The sequence below is a fragment of the Sarcophilus harrisii genome, chromosome 3, assembly GCF_902635505.1.
Source record: "Sarcophilus harrisii chromosome 3, mSarHar1.11, whole genome shotgun sequence".
NCBI classification, from domain to species: Eukaryota; Metazoa; Chordata; class Mammalia; order Dasyuromorphia; family Dasyuridae; genus Sarcophilus; species Sarcophilus harrisii.
Window position 1 is genome coordinate 173,290,232 of NC_045428.1, and position 14,187 is coordinate 173,304,418.

Here is a 14,187-nt window from a genome sequence, read left to right on the forward strand (position 1 = left end):
AATCAGAAAGTGAAAGGCACAATCATTTACTATTGCCTGTAGGAACATGTAAATAAGCCTAAAGAAATTTCTTATAAGCAGAATTTTAGAACACTTGAATAGAAAGGAAATTTCTGTTTTTAGAATATTTCAGGAAGATAAAAGATCATTTATTCTGGATGGTTTACATCAGCAGTTCTCAAACTTTTTGTTCAAGGATCCTTTTACATTTTTAAAAATTAAGACTTCCTCCCAGAAGAGCTTTTGTTTATGTAAGTTATATATTTTTATACTTACTATATTAGAAACTAAAATGTTTTATTATTATTAATATAATTTTTATTGAAGAAACCCCCTGAGAAAATTTAGGGAATCCCTAGGGGTCCCCAGACCACACCTCTGGTTTAGTAAATATTCATTAGCCCTTCCTATTTTATTTTGATTTACATTTTATAACTAAAGAAATTTAGGTTAATGAGCTTAAACAGGGACCAATTTGATTATCAGTATCAATATCAACAATTTACAATTATATAGCACTTTACATAATGATAGACAGATAAACAACCCTAACTCCCTTATCTGGGAGTTCCCTATCTTACAGTTAGATCATCTTACAGAGTTGTCTAGAGTTCTTAGGGATTAAATGACTTATCCAAGATCATACAGCCATAAACTATCAGAGACAGGACTTAAACACAGGTTCTCCTGATTTTGTAGCTGGTTCACTATTCATAAAGCCCTATGCTGCCTCTAAAAGCACTTTACATACACTACCTCAGTTGACTCTTTCAACAACCTAATGAGATAGGTACTATAAGTATTATTATTCCATTTTATAGATGAAGAAGGTTCAAAGAGGCAGTATATGAACCCAGTTCTTGACAGAATCAAAGTCCATTCAGATTTCCAGAACACTTTAAAATACTGGCTTTAGAATTAAAAGGTCGAAGACTAAAAACCAGCTTTGCCAATGACTATATGATTTTGGTATCACTCAGGTCCTTAATTTTCAAAACTGTAAAATGAAGGGATTGGACAATAGGCTCCTTAAACTCTAGATCTGTGACTCTCTGATGCCTCTTAGAGGAAATTACTTTGAGTGTAATTTATAATTTTATTTCAAAGGAGTTATTAACCAAGTAATACCTTCTGCTTCTTTTTAACTTTCCTTCAGTGAAAAAATTATTTGAAAGAAGCCCTAGTTTTAAGAACTAAATACCTGTGCAATTTATACATATTTGTGAAATACAAAATGACAGTAATAACAGAATTATAATTGATAACACAGGGAAACATGCTTATAAACAATGAGGTGCTAATACTGTCAATTCTCATTATTCTAGGGAGAAGAGAGGAAGGGAAGAAGTTGAAAAGAGAGAAAAAAGGAAAGGATGCTGTCACCTAAACTGACAAAAAGCAAGCTACTGGATATTTTTTTAAATGCATAAAAGAGCAAGGGAAGTTCAGAAGGAAGCACAAATAGTTACAAATTTTAAAGTAATTTATTCAATTTAATTCTTTTTTTTTTAAACTTTATAAAATGAAGATTAATGATTTCATTTATTCCTTTTGTGTTATTGGGTATAAGGAAATAAGTATATTCTGTGTGCACTTAAGTCCAGAATTTTAAAAAATTAATATAAAAAACTGCAATCACAACAAAAACAAAGCTGGAACACCAAGAATTCCAAGATCAAGATACAATGAATTGATTGTAGGATGAGAAGACTTTGAAGGCTTCTAAGTTCCATGCAAATGAGGTTTAAGTCTAGTGTATATATTTGGAATCTGCCCTTTTTTGGGTAAAGTGTCATATAATAGCAGCAGTAACTCATATTTATATAAGACATGTTCATCACAAAAATCTTATGAGATAGGCGCTATATTATTATCTTCATTATAAATGAGAAATCTGATCCTAACTCCTAGATCATACAACATTAAGTGGCGCAGCCAGGATGGAAACAACTATTACGTGGCAAAGTCAGGATCTCAGACTTTTTCCCTCAGGACAACTATGTTTCAAGTTGCCTTTTAAAAATTGCCTGCCCTATCCTAAATTCCACTGAAAATATATGTATGGTGGAAGTCAGGAGGACCTGAGTTCAAATCTGGTCTCAAATACTTGACATTTCCCAGCTTTGTGACCCTGGGCAAGTCACTTAATCCCAATTGCCTCAGCAAAAATAAATGAAGGAATGAATGAACAAATAAATAAATAAATAGATTGCCAAGCTTGGCACATTGGCACAATTTTCTATACATGGGAAGGGTTCAAATAAGTTTCCACTTATTTAACTAACTGAATCAAAAGGACTGAATGAAGGAACATTTGGTTTATATAAGAAAGTCAGTTGCTAGATGGTGGTCAGGAGACATATATAACATGATGTCTGAATAGTCTATGGAAATTTGGCTGTCACTGCTGAATGCATCAAAAAATGGCCTTAGATGGCCTTTGGCAACAATTTATAAGAACTCTGTAGTGGCTGATAGGAAAGCAACACATCTGACAAAACTTAAAAATCTGTTGTTTCATATTTAACCTAAGAAAAGAACTCTGCCTAAAAACACATTTCAATTCATACATATATTTTCAATGGAATTTAAGATAGGTCATGCTTTTTGATATAGAAATCAAAATAATATAATCCTTATTAAACATATATCCTGATGAGAAATTTATAGAGTATTAAGAGTAATAATACCCATAAGCATTGGGAATAGATGCCTGGGATTCTTATTTGACTGTATAGCCCAAGAAGCTTTAAAAAAAGAAAGAAGACAAAAGGTTACACATGGGATCATCAATAGAATTTCTGTTCCACTGAATAACCACATTTTCCTTTGGATGTCTTATGAAAATAGGAGTTCAGAAAGGCAACTAATGAAAAAATATGAAATGGTGGAAGAAAAGGTCTTTATTACAGTGATTTACTCAAAGAGAATTTGCCCATAATGATGATGACATTAATAAAAATTGAATTTATATAGTGCTCTAGAATTTGCATTAATCTTTATACACCAACTTACTTATAAGGTAGATACCATAGGAATTATCACCTCCATTTTATTGATGAGGAAAGAGATTCAAAAGATTAGATAACATGTCAATATTCTCCATAAAACTAGTAGGAATCAGAGAAGGAAACCAAAGTCAGGCTTTTCTGACTTCAAATCTAGTGCTAGTGTTCTTTCTAATCAACAACGATTGTTTGTATTTATTTCCTTACAGATAATATACAATTGAAAAAAATATAATGGCCACAGAGAAAAATGCAGTAATTACTGCACAGGATTTTGCTATTGTCCTAGACCACTAAAGGATAATTTCTTTGCCCCTCAACTCATAAGCAATTTTTCATACTGAATTAGAACTCTACTTCTTTTCTAACATTTGGGGAATCAAAGAAAAAAATGTCCTATCAAATAAATGGCAAGGAATTCATCGTTGCCAAGTTAAAATAGCTCAAGTTTCTCTGGAATTGAGAAAGACAGAAAAAAAAAAATAGACAGACAGACCAACATTGGTTCACCATAAGAAGATGAAATTGACAACTTCTAAGAGTACCTAAATTCTAATAATCTTGTGAAGAATTTTAGGCAAATTGTATAAAAATTTTAATGATGCCTATAAAATCTCCCTTTGCAGCTTAATGAATTCATCTTTCTTTAAAACAACAAAAAAAACTCAATGAGTCAGGAACACAAGATGGGAACTTACTTAAACGTGATCAAAGGAGCTTCATATCAAAAAGTAAGTCAAAACTTACCTGTCCTGTGTTACTGGAAAATAAAGCAAATAATCTATTCCATTTACTTTTATTCTTCCACTTCCATGTTCATAGACTATTACTTTTGCTTTTGCAGTTTTTCTTTTGCCTTAAAGATAGAAAGTTCTTATTAGTTCACTTTGGGCTATTTAAAAGTACACAGTATTTTTTAAAGTAATATATGCTGCTGAATAATCTTTGCATTAAAATTCAACTAAAAGAAATCTGATCACCCTGAAACTTTTCTAAATTATCTAAAAAAACTATATTTATATTTTTCATCCTTAAAATCATCACTTGGGAGAAAAAAGTTTTAATACATTATCATCAATCCAGGGTCATTTCCTGGTTTCTGTAAATCTTTTTTTTAGATATATTTCACATTTAACAAAAAAGAGATTTATGTTTGTAAAATTAAAAGTATTAAAGTAAAACTGCTGTCTAGTAAAAAAAATGTCTTTCAGAGAACCATCTGTAAAAATGGAAAGACAAAACTGAAAATAAAAAGTTTATTTAAAAGAAGATTCAAAAGAAGTACCGTAGTTTTTGCTACCTAGAGCTTAACAAATTCTGGTAAGCTACTCTGTAACAAATGTTTCTGCATACATAAAGAAGAAAAAATATTTAGGATAATATAAACTAAGTTTATTGTAAATACAGAGTAAATAAGTTTCACCTTGGTTGGCATATGGGTTCACTATGCACAGTCTTTTACAGAAGATTTATTTTAAACACTTTATTTAATCTCAGTTGAAAAAGAGATGTGTATACCATTAACAGATTCATATAATATAAAGACACACATCTACATTTCCCTTGAAATGTTATTATATATAGTTTTTTCTGAGAGACTACCTTTAGCACAATCTTAGAAATTGGGGAAATGTTAAATGAACATCAGGGATGGATGACAAATGAAAAAGTTATTTTTCTATCTGAGGTTAAAATGGAGAGATAGTCACTACCTTCCCCACTGCTGTAGGCCATTCCTTGTTCATCATATTGTAGAGGCTCGATCAGCTTTTTTTTGGATTGAATAGGTATATCTCTGCGAAACTTGCGTATGTATTCTTCTTCAGTGCTACCACATGGCAATGTCAATAACCTTTCGAGCAGCTGAATGAACCGCATATGCTAGAGACAATAAAAATTCATTAGAAGATGCAAGTGTAATTGCATTTGCTAAAATTTTCTATTTTTATATCCTTGATCTTTCCTATGTTGCTTTTCTTGATGAATTGTGACAGGATGACACTTTTGCATCCACATGCTGCTTTTAAAACTGCACACAGATGCATCTTATTCTAGGGGCCTGAAAATACTGAACCTTTTCCTTAGCAAACAATGAAGTCTTCCACTCAAACAGAAAAAAACCCCACAGTATTATAATGTTTGAATGATGTTTCTATTAATTTTCAAAGAAAACATATGGATGATCTTAAATGTGATTCTAATTCTTTTATTAGAACTGCATCAAGCAAAACTTGCATGCTTTTTCCAATAACTTGTGTACATTGAAATGGAAACAGTTTGATTTCATGAAAATGTACCTCTTAAATTATATTTTATAATACATTTGGCAAATATATCTTTGCCTGTTCAAGCTGTGTTCTTTTAATGTTTATGATTTCCTTTAAAACTGAACAATCAAGCTATTTAAAAATTCAAGAGATACTTGACTTAAAGGGCAACCTCTTGAAATAAATTATCCCTGCTACTCTGAGTTTTTTTTAATAGTTCTTGAACATGTGATTAGAAAGTAAACAACTTGATATTAACCCTTTACAAATGGAAGCTAAAATAACTCACCTCTAAAGTGTTAATGCAAAATCAAATAAATGTTATAAAGTTCCCTAAAATATGGCTAGCTCTGCCCTCATGGTGTTACTTAAAACATTCTTACAAAAAATTTTCAAACTTAAACATTTCAATAATTTACATAAAAAATTATTACCAAAAGCATTTTCACAAGAACCAATCTCCATTTCAAGCTCTGAATAATTCTTAGTGATGTATGAAATAATGCCAACGATGTCAAAGGTGGACAACCAAGAGTATCACAATAATCAACAAGTCCTCCCTTTTTTAGATGCTCTTCTATGTTTTTAATTCTTATAATTTTTCCCCCTCCTTTTTTGTCTATGCTTAGCACCTGCAGGGGTTACTTTAATTTTGCTGATGAGACTAATGGTTGAAACAGTTGCTGGGACTCCCACATTTTAGTCTGTCCCACATCACATACACTAGAAGGTGTAGAAATCATACTGTATACCTTAGAATGCTTAAAAATTGAAAATATAAATTCATAAAATGTGAGTAGCATGAAAATGCAGCTAACAATGAAATGATCCTCTGAAAGAATAAGGGGAAAAAAAAGTTACACCAAGAGTACTAGAACTGGAATTGTAATTCTGATTACAGAAAACAAGGTTTAGCTTTAACACTAACCAAACTCTTGACATCAAGCAAACCACAACCTCTCAAATTGAATTTATCAAATAAGGATAAAAATAATTAAAGTGAATATATAATAACATATTGTGTGTTGGGAAGGCTAAGTGTTAGTAGTACTTTTTCATAATGCTATTTGTTTTATATAGAGTTACAGAGATAGATGGCTACATTTGATGTTCAGCCCTCTCTCAGTTTATGAATTGTAGAATTCCTTCAGATAGATTTTAGCATGGACGCAACTATTATTTATTTAATTATTTATAGTGCAAGATATCCTACAGCTATGTATAGCCATGGCAAGATTTAACAGAATGTAATATAGGAAAAAAATATATAATAGTATAGACCAAATATAGCACAAAAGTTTTCTTCCATATCATTTTAGCTTATCTACTGTAAATAACAGTACCTTATTACTTACTGTTAGTCAGCACAAACTAGCTAATGTAACAGACTTATATTGAGTAATTCTATCTGCTAAGTTCACCAAAGCATTAGATAATGTTGGGGGTATTGATGAAGAAGTATCTGGAGAACACTCATGCCATTTTCCTACCCATAGATATTACCTCAAGGCAGAAAATAACTAAATGTTTGAAAAAGAAGAACATTTCCTTCAGAGCACCTGCCTCTGAGGAATATATCTATTGGGTTCTTAAATACTGCATGTGTCTGCTTTCTTATGACACAGGTCCCCTTAAATTAAAAGGATTAATTACTCACATCTTGATCTGACAGTTTTTCCACTAACATTTCTTCTAGTTCCTCCTTAATCAGCCATCTGTTGCCAATCAGGTCTCTGTTAAAATATCACATATATTCTCATTTTAATTAACTATGCAATTAGAGTTATATCACAAAGGATCACATATAGTCATGCATGATTCAGAAAAACATTTTTATACCATAAAAGAATTTAACTTCATTCAAGTACCAGGAAACTCACATCAATTTAGCTGCATTTTACTCTTTTGTTAATGTACTTTATGAGAGAGATCTTTATATATGTATAAAAAATGATCTTACTGTATCAAGAACCAAATAAGGAACTGAGTAACATATTTGCAATAAAAGGCTATCCTAAATTCTTTTTAAAAAATCATCTTTGCTTGTTTCATAATTAAAAATGTACTTTGGGATCAAACAAAATATTAATGGACAAAAATATTCTTAAAAATTAAGGTTATTTAGCAAATGTTAAAATATCAATGCAGCTCCAAGGATAATAAAAAGAAGCATGCAAAATCAAGGGAAGTTATTTTCAAAGATTTTATGCATAAAAATACAAAAAAAGGATGGATTTAAAACTCTATTAAAGTTTACAGAACTACTCACTGATTAATCTCTACATCAAAAAATACACCCAACATCAGTGAAAAAGCACATAACTTTTAAAAATGTACATTATGTTCACAGGTGAAAGGATATATTAAAACAAAGTATTATAACGTCTCAATCTTAACTATAAAAACAAAAACAAATAAACTAAGAATCCAAGTACTAGAAGTCAGAATCAAATCGTTAATTACAATATCTTTCCACATAAAAATAATGTAATATTATGGACCCAAATGATGATAAATCTTTAAGTAATACAGAATTTTTAAGCTTTGGAAAAATTATGTTAATACAAAATATTACAAGTTCTAAAACAAAATATAAGCTTTAGAAAAATAATAATTTTTAATACAAAATATAAACTTACTGTTTGTTTTTTTGAGGCAACAGACCTTTGGCTCTCAGGTAATCTGAGTGTTTTTGCAGGTCTAATGTCATTCCATATACTTCCTAGAACATCAGAAATAATCAAATAAAATGTGTACTATTTTAACTGTCTTATCAAAAAGTATATTCCATATTTCTTACTATATACAGTATTTAAACTTTTAAAAAGGGGCATCTCTTAGCCACCATCTAGATGCAGAAGGGTAAAACTAAGTATTAATTGGCTTAAATGGGAAGGATAGCCTTTACAGTAAAGAAGAGTTAGTTAATAGACACGGGACTGAATCCTGCCTTATTTTTAAAGTTATGTAAAAAAAAATCACAACTTTCACTAAACTTTTGAATGGCACAAATAAATCATTACAACTGTAACAACCTATATAAGGACATATTGAAAGAGAGGTGGTTGTGGATCTGAAAATAAAAATTACAAAATTCAATCAATTTTAAATGGAGAATTTGTCAAAATAATGTTCTGTAGATTATAAGTACTTGCACAATTTTTGCTAAAAAAAAAAAAAAGCATATTCTGTTAAATTTGTTTTCCATTTTGCTCTGTGTTCAACTATGACACTTTAGAACCAAGTGTTTGTATCCAAAAAACCTAAAACAACAAATACAGGGTTTTCCAAAAGTCTGTGCAGTTTTAGATCTTAACAGTTTAATTAAGTCATAGTCATAGTCATAGTAGCTTAAAACTTTTAAAATATAATAATCTTTTATAAAATCCTATTGTGCAAGCAGGGTAACGTTTGCAAACATCGGGTAATATGATAAGCCTTTCTTGGATTATCTCCTGCACTTATTTGAAGCAGTCATTTGCATGAAAACATTGAACAACAAAAATGTTGGTAAATTTTAAGTTACATCAGTTGGTTAATTTCTTTAGGAAAAATTTCTGTACAGAATCTTACAAATTATCCTTCCAATATTCAACCAGAAAAATCGGTCTTTGCCTTAAAACATGTATCAAGATTTAAATGCGCATTTATAAAATCTTAATTAGAACTACTTCCTTACCAAAGTAAAACGTTCAGCTTTTTGGAACAACTCTGAACCCTAAAATAGTCTCACTCCCCACATCTCTAATCTTTGAACAACCATAAATAACAAATATGTATGATCATTATAATGATAATGATTGAGATTTGAACCTAGGTTTCCTAACTAAATCAGGGCTCTTTCAATTATACCACATGGTATCTCCCAAACAAAAAGACCAGAATATTATATTCATAGACTCTGTTTTGTTTATTTCTGGTAAAAAGGGAAAAGAAGACTCTCACTATCTGGTCATGTTCATAAAAGGCTTATAAATGAGTACCATAAGTCAAAGTGACAGAAAGAAAGGAAAACAAAGGAGCCCCCCCCAAAAAAAGGAAGGGGAAAAATACTAAAGGTGATGGCAGGAACAGACAATAACAATAAGTGCCAAAAACATACAATTTGGAATAATATTTCTATCGTAAGGGGCAAATTCAATAAACATTCACTAATGATCTACTATATGTAGTGAAGGTTGCTAGTTCCTGGAGATACAAAGAATAGAAAAATGTCAGGTTCCACCCAAAAGGAACATTGAATATAGAGGGATAAGGCATGAATGGTCATTATTTGAGTATTAAAAATATCATTAATTGCATAAGCATATGATTAAAGTTAAGCATATTGGCATAAGCTATCCAAGGGAGAGGGATTTCTTCTAGCTAGAAATGAGATGTTTAAAAGGCAAACAAATTCTGAAGCTGCATCTGAAATAGAATTTGAAGAATGAGAAGTATTTCAGAGGGAATAATGTGAATGAGAAAAGTTCCAGTATCACTGGAGGAAGTTATTACCTCTACTTGGCTGATAATTGATTTTAGGAAGAAAAAAAGTATGAAATGAGGAAAGAAAGGTTAGTCTAGAACCAGACTGTGATAGGCCGTGAACAACAGGCTTAGGAGTTGTATTGAGAGGGCAATGCGAAATCACTAAAGGTTTTAAAGTAGGAAAACAATGCGATTAGCTTGGAGGAACACTAAGTGCACAAGATTGTAATGGCAATAACTTATAATTATAAGTTATAACTACAGTGAAAAAAGTGCACAATCAAAAAGCTGAGGATTTACAACAATGTCAGAAATATACTTGCTCTACAACAATCACCAGACATGGTCATTTAGCCTCTCACAGTCTTAGTGTCCTCAGCTATAAAATGGGAATACTGACAGCATTCTATTGAAAAAAGCATTTTCCAAACTTTAAAACACCCATTTATAAACAATTACTGATCACATTATGTCATCTGATCCTCACAACTCCTCGAGGTAGGTACATAGAATTATTACTATTTCCATTATGCGTTTAAAGAAACTGGATCTTTTTTTTTTTTTTTGGTTTGATTTTTACTTTTTTTGCTGAGGCAAGTGGGGTTAAGTGACTTGCCCAGGGTCACATAGCTAGGAAATATTAAGTATCTGAGGTCATATTTGAACTCAGAGCTGGTGCTCATCCAATGTGCTACCTAGGTGCCTTGAAGAAACTGGATATTTGAACTACTTCATGGTTTCTCAGCTAAATCTTCTGACTGAGCCTCAGTCCACTACTCTCTACTACATCACTGTTCCACACCATTACCACTTTACACCTGTATCTACAGCTGCAGTAGAGAATGAATATTTAAAATAATTCCCATGAAATAAAGGATACACCAATCAATAACACTAACTTTTCCAGAATAGAAAACCTTCCTTAAAGGTGCCAGATAATCTATCTTAGATTTTACTAAGTTTATTTTTATGTCTAATATTCTTTTAATTTTCAAAGAATTTAAAGAAGCTTTCAACCTTACAAATTAAACTGGAACAGTATGCCAAAAAAAAAATTCTATGTATCTCTGAAAAATATAAAGGGATTAATTCTCACATGTTCTGACAAAGTACAAAACTAGATAAAGATAAAATGTATAATTATATAATCCCACATCTCTGAGGAAGGCAAAGTACAAAAACTACTTTATAGGTAATGATTGTCTGCCATCCCGTGAACCTAGAAGATCCCAACTAATTCTCTACAATTTTTTTTTAGTTGGAGGTAGAAGGATGATTTTATCTTAAAAATACAAAGTCTCTAGATTTTGCAGGATTATATTAATTAGAGCCATGAAAAGGCCTTCTAAACATCAGTTTAGGAAACGTAACAATTTACCAAAGAGATATACATCAATCAATAATTAATATGATTAATAATTATTTATATTTATAGTTGATGCTTTAAGTTTACAAAATGCTTTTCTGGTAGCAATAGAATGCCACCAATATTCCCATTTGATAGATGAGGTAAGACTGTGAGAGTCTAAATGACAAGTCTGCCGATTGTTACAGAGCACATTTCTGACATTGTTGTCAATTCTAGGTCTTCTCTAATTATGCACTTTTCACTGTACCATCTTTTATTAAGAGCCTGCATTATTAGTGCATAGAAAGAAATACAGATGTTATCTAATACCAACTAGAGAAGTATTTTTCCTCTCTATTGTTTTATCATATTTTTCTTCAGAAATGAAGCAATTATCATAGCCCAAAGCAAGAATTTTCTTGTTTTTACTAGAATATGAAATCTATACTATATCTTGTTGATAAGCTTGTTAATATGAAGTCTGTTGAGAGAATTATCTGAAATATAAATTTTCTACATAAAAATCAATAAACTAAAATTGTTTTTTCCACTGCTGTATTTTGGAACAAGTAGAGTGTGAGTGAATTTGATGGATAGTAGAACAACAATGTTGGGGTTCTTTTACATTCTAAAATATCATGCATTTTAGATACATTAAGATGAGTTTCACTAAAATTATCTTAATATTCATTAAGTACCAATATGATTGTGAAACCTTTTAAGATACAGTTTTGTGTTCAGGATGCTGATGAATAAACAAGTAATACAACATATTCTAGCTAATTTTTCTTTTTACATACTAGAATTTTTTCTCAAATTTTACACAGTACACTAAAGAATAGATTATATAGCCTTAAGTCTCCAAAGAGAAGTTCTCATCTGTATCAAAAGATCCTTGAGAGGATAAAATATAACAGGAAATATAAAAATCAAAAAATTTCACTGGCAATTTCTCCTATATCATTTGGATTTCACTTAGTTTTACAGGGACACTAGAGAATTAGTATGAATACTCTTACAATAAGTTCATATACTCTATTTAGTAGTATAATTTTCAAATATGACAGAAATAACCCAGATGTGAAATGCTGAATCATTAATCACAGTCATGATTAATATTTCATAAAATCAAAGCAAGCCTATCCACCCCTAGTGTCATCAGATTTCCATAATGTATGAATCAAATTTAGAAGATGTCTGATTTGAAAATACCAGATGCTCAGGTTATAAAAAAGGAATGTTCAAAAACTATACCCAAGAACAGAACACTATTTAGCTTTACAGTTTAAACTTTTTAAAATATTAATCATGTGGAAATTATGAGTTTAGAAAGAATAAACAAGCAACATTAAATGGGAGGAGAAATAAAGCTAGCTGTATTTCTATGCTTAAACAATATATTAATATTTTAGAGATAATATTTTTCAAAAACAGAAAATAAAAGATTTAAAACTTAAAGACTACAGAAGAGATTCTAGTGATGCTACATGGTTTCAAAACACTACACTGAATTTCTTGAAGTTTTAGTCAGTGGTACTCACATACCAGATGAAAAAAAATGTGAGATCAAATAAAATCCTTTTTATCATAAAATCAGTAAAGGTTTACTTCAGTCCTGGAAGCTCAAATGACAGAAATCTACCGTTGGTCACTATTGATTTATGAACTATAAATTGCTAATATATTCTTCATTCATTGAGATATTACAAACAAAAAAAGCCTGTTAATGTAGGTCATATTGCAAAAATAAAAATACTCTGGGGAAATATGTACCCACTAGGAAAGTATGCTTTTAACTAAGGCCCCATATATTTCTCAAATTAAAAGCTAATTATTTACTATAACACTAGTTCAAGTATAACATAAGTAACTCGTTTAAAGTGAAAGTAATAACACTCAGGAAAAGTCAATCTTCAAACAAACGCTCTCTTAAGTAAATTTAAAATGTATTTCAACTTGCAAAAATTCAGTGAATACTATTTTTAGGAATTTACCTGACAAAAATATAATTCAGAACTCTTTTTTATAGCTACAATGTGTAAATATGCATATTAGCACCAATTGATGTATACTGGCAAACTTGTCAAGGTATGCTGACACATTATAAATTTTAATCTTGAGACTATGCATCCTGTTGGGGCTAAAAATCCAGCCTGACAGTAGAATGCACTTTTCAACAATTTCAGATAAGTATTTTCCTTCTTCCCTTAACCTTGTTATAAAATCTCCTTTACTACCATTTTTTCCTGAGCAAAAAAAGTGAGCAGGTATAAACAGTTTTGCAATATATGTGTGATGCTGTATATTCTGTATGAGGTTCTATTGATACAGTTAATAAGAATGAGTCATAAAATATTTTTTCATTTTCCTTACTCCTAAAGTAATTTTAAAAAATTAAAATGTCTTCTGGTCCCTCCTTTCCTCTCATAACAAATTTTTTAGAAAAAAAAATACTTGATGTAATAAAAGTCTTGTTAAAATTGAAATATAGCACTTTCCAAACTGATTTACCAAAGTTTTATACTATAAAATACATACTATTTTCCTCTCCCAACTCCAATACTACTCTTCTTTCATATGGACATCTTCAAGCAGAAGGTTAAAGATCAACTACTTGTTAGAGATATCATAATGGATGGACCTAATCTATGGGTGCTTGTTCAAGACATTTTTAACTCTGCTTAAAATTTTACAGTATAAATTCATATCTTTCTGCAAATTGTATATTTTGGAACTTATACAAGATTAGATAACCTCGAATCTTTCCTAAGAGTTTCTGTGAACCAATGACTCTATTGGTACCAGTTTCTCTTACCTACCATCCTCTTTCTTAGGGTCACTGTATGCATTTATATCCTCTTGAACCCCGAATATTTTCTAAACCCGTATTCATTAATCTCAGAAAAACTTCTAATTCTCTCTCATTTGTGAACTTCTAATTGACTCTAATCTCTCATGAAAAGCAAAAAAAGCAACGCCACACACACACACACACACACACACACACACACACACACACATTTTCAAGAAAACAGAAAGGTATATGTTTTGAATTGAAAGAAAAAAACTAGTGTCATCAACTTCAAAGATCAAA

General features: G+C 30.6%; 1 protein-coding gene across 1 annotated transcript in view; it reads right to left on the reverse strand.

Annotated features, from left to right (window-relative positions):
• The window catches only part of MRPS9 (mitochondrial ribosomal protein S9), a 78,420-nt gene that overhangs the window by 8,848 nt on the left and 55,385 nt on the right, over positions 1-14,187 (reverse strand). Inside the window, exons 6-9 of the mRNA XM_003765687.3 lie at positions 7,915-7,997; positions 6,933-7,008; positions 4,721-4,889; positions 3,756-3,864 (exon numbers count right to left, since the gene is read on the reverse strand). Of these exons, the coding sequence (XP_003765735.1) occupies positions 3,756-3,864; positions 4,721-4,889; positions 6,933-7,008; positions 7,915-7,997 (437 nt within the window). The remainder of the gene's footprint in view (positions 1-3,755; positions 3,865-4,720; positions 4,890-6,932; positions 7,009-7,914; positions 7,998-14,187) is intronic.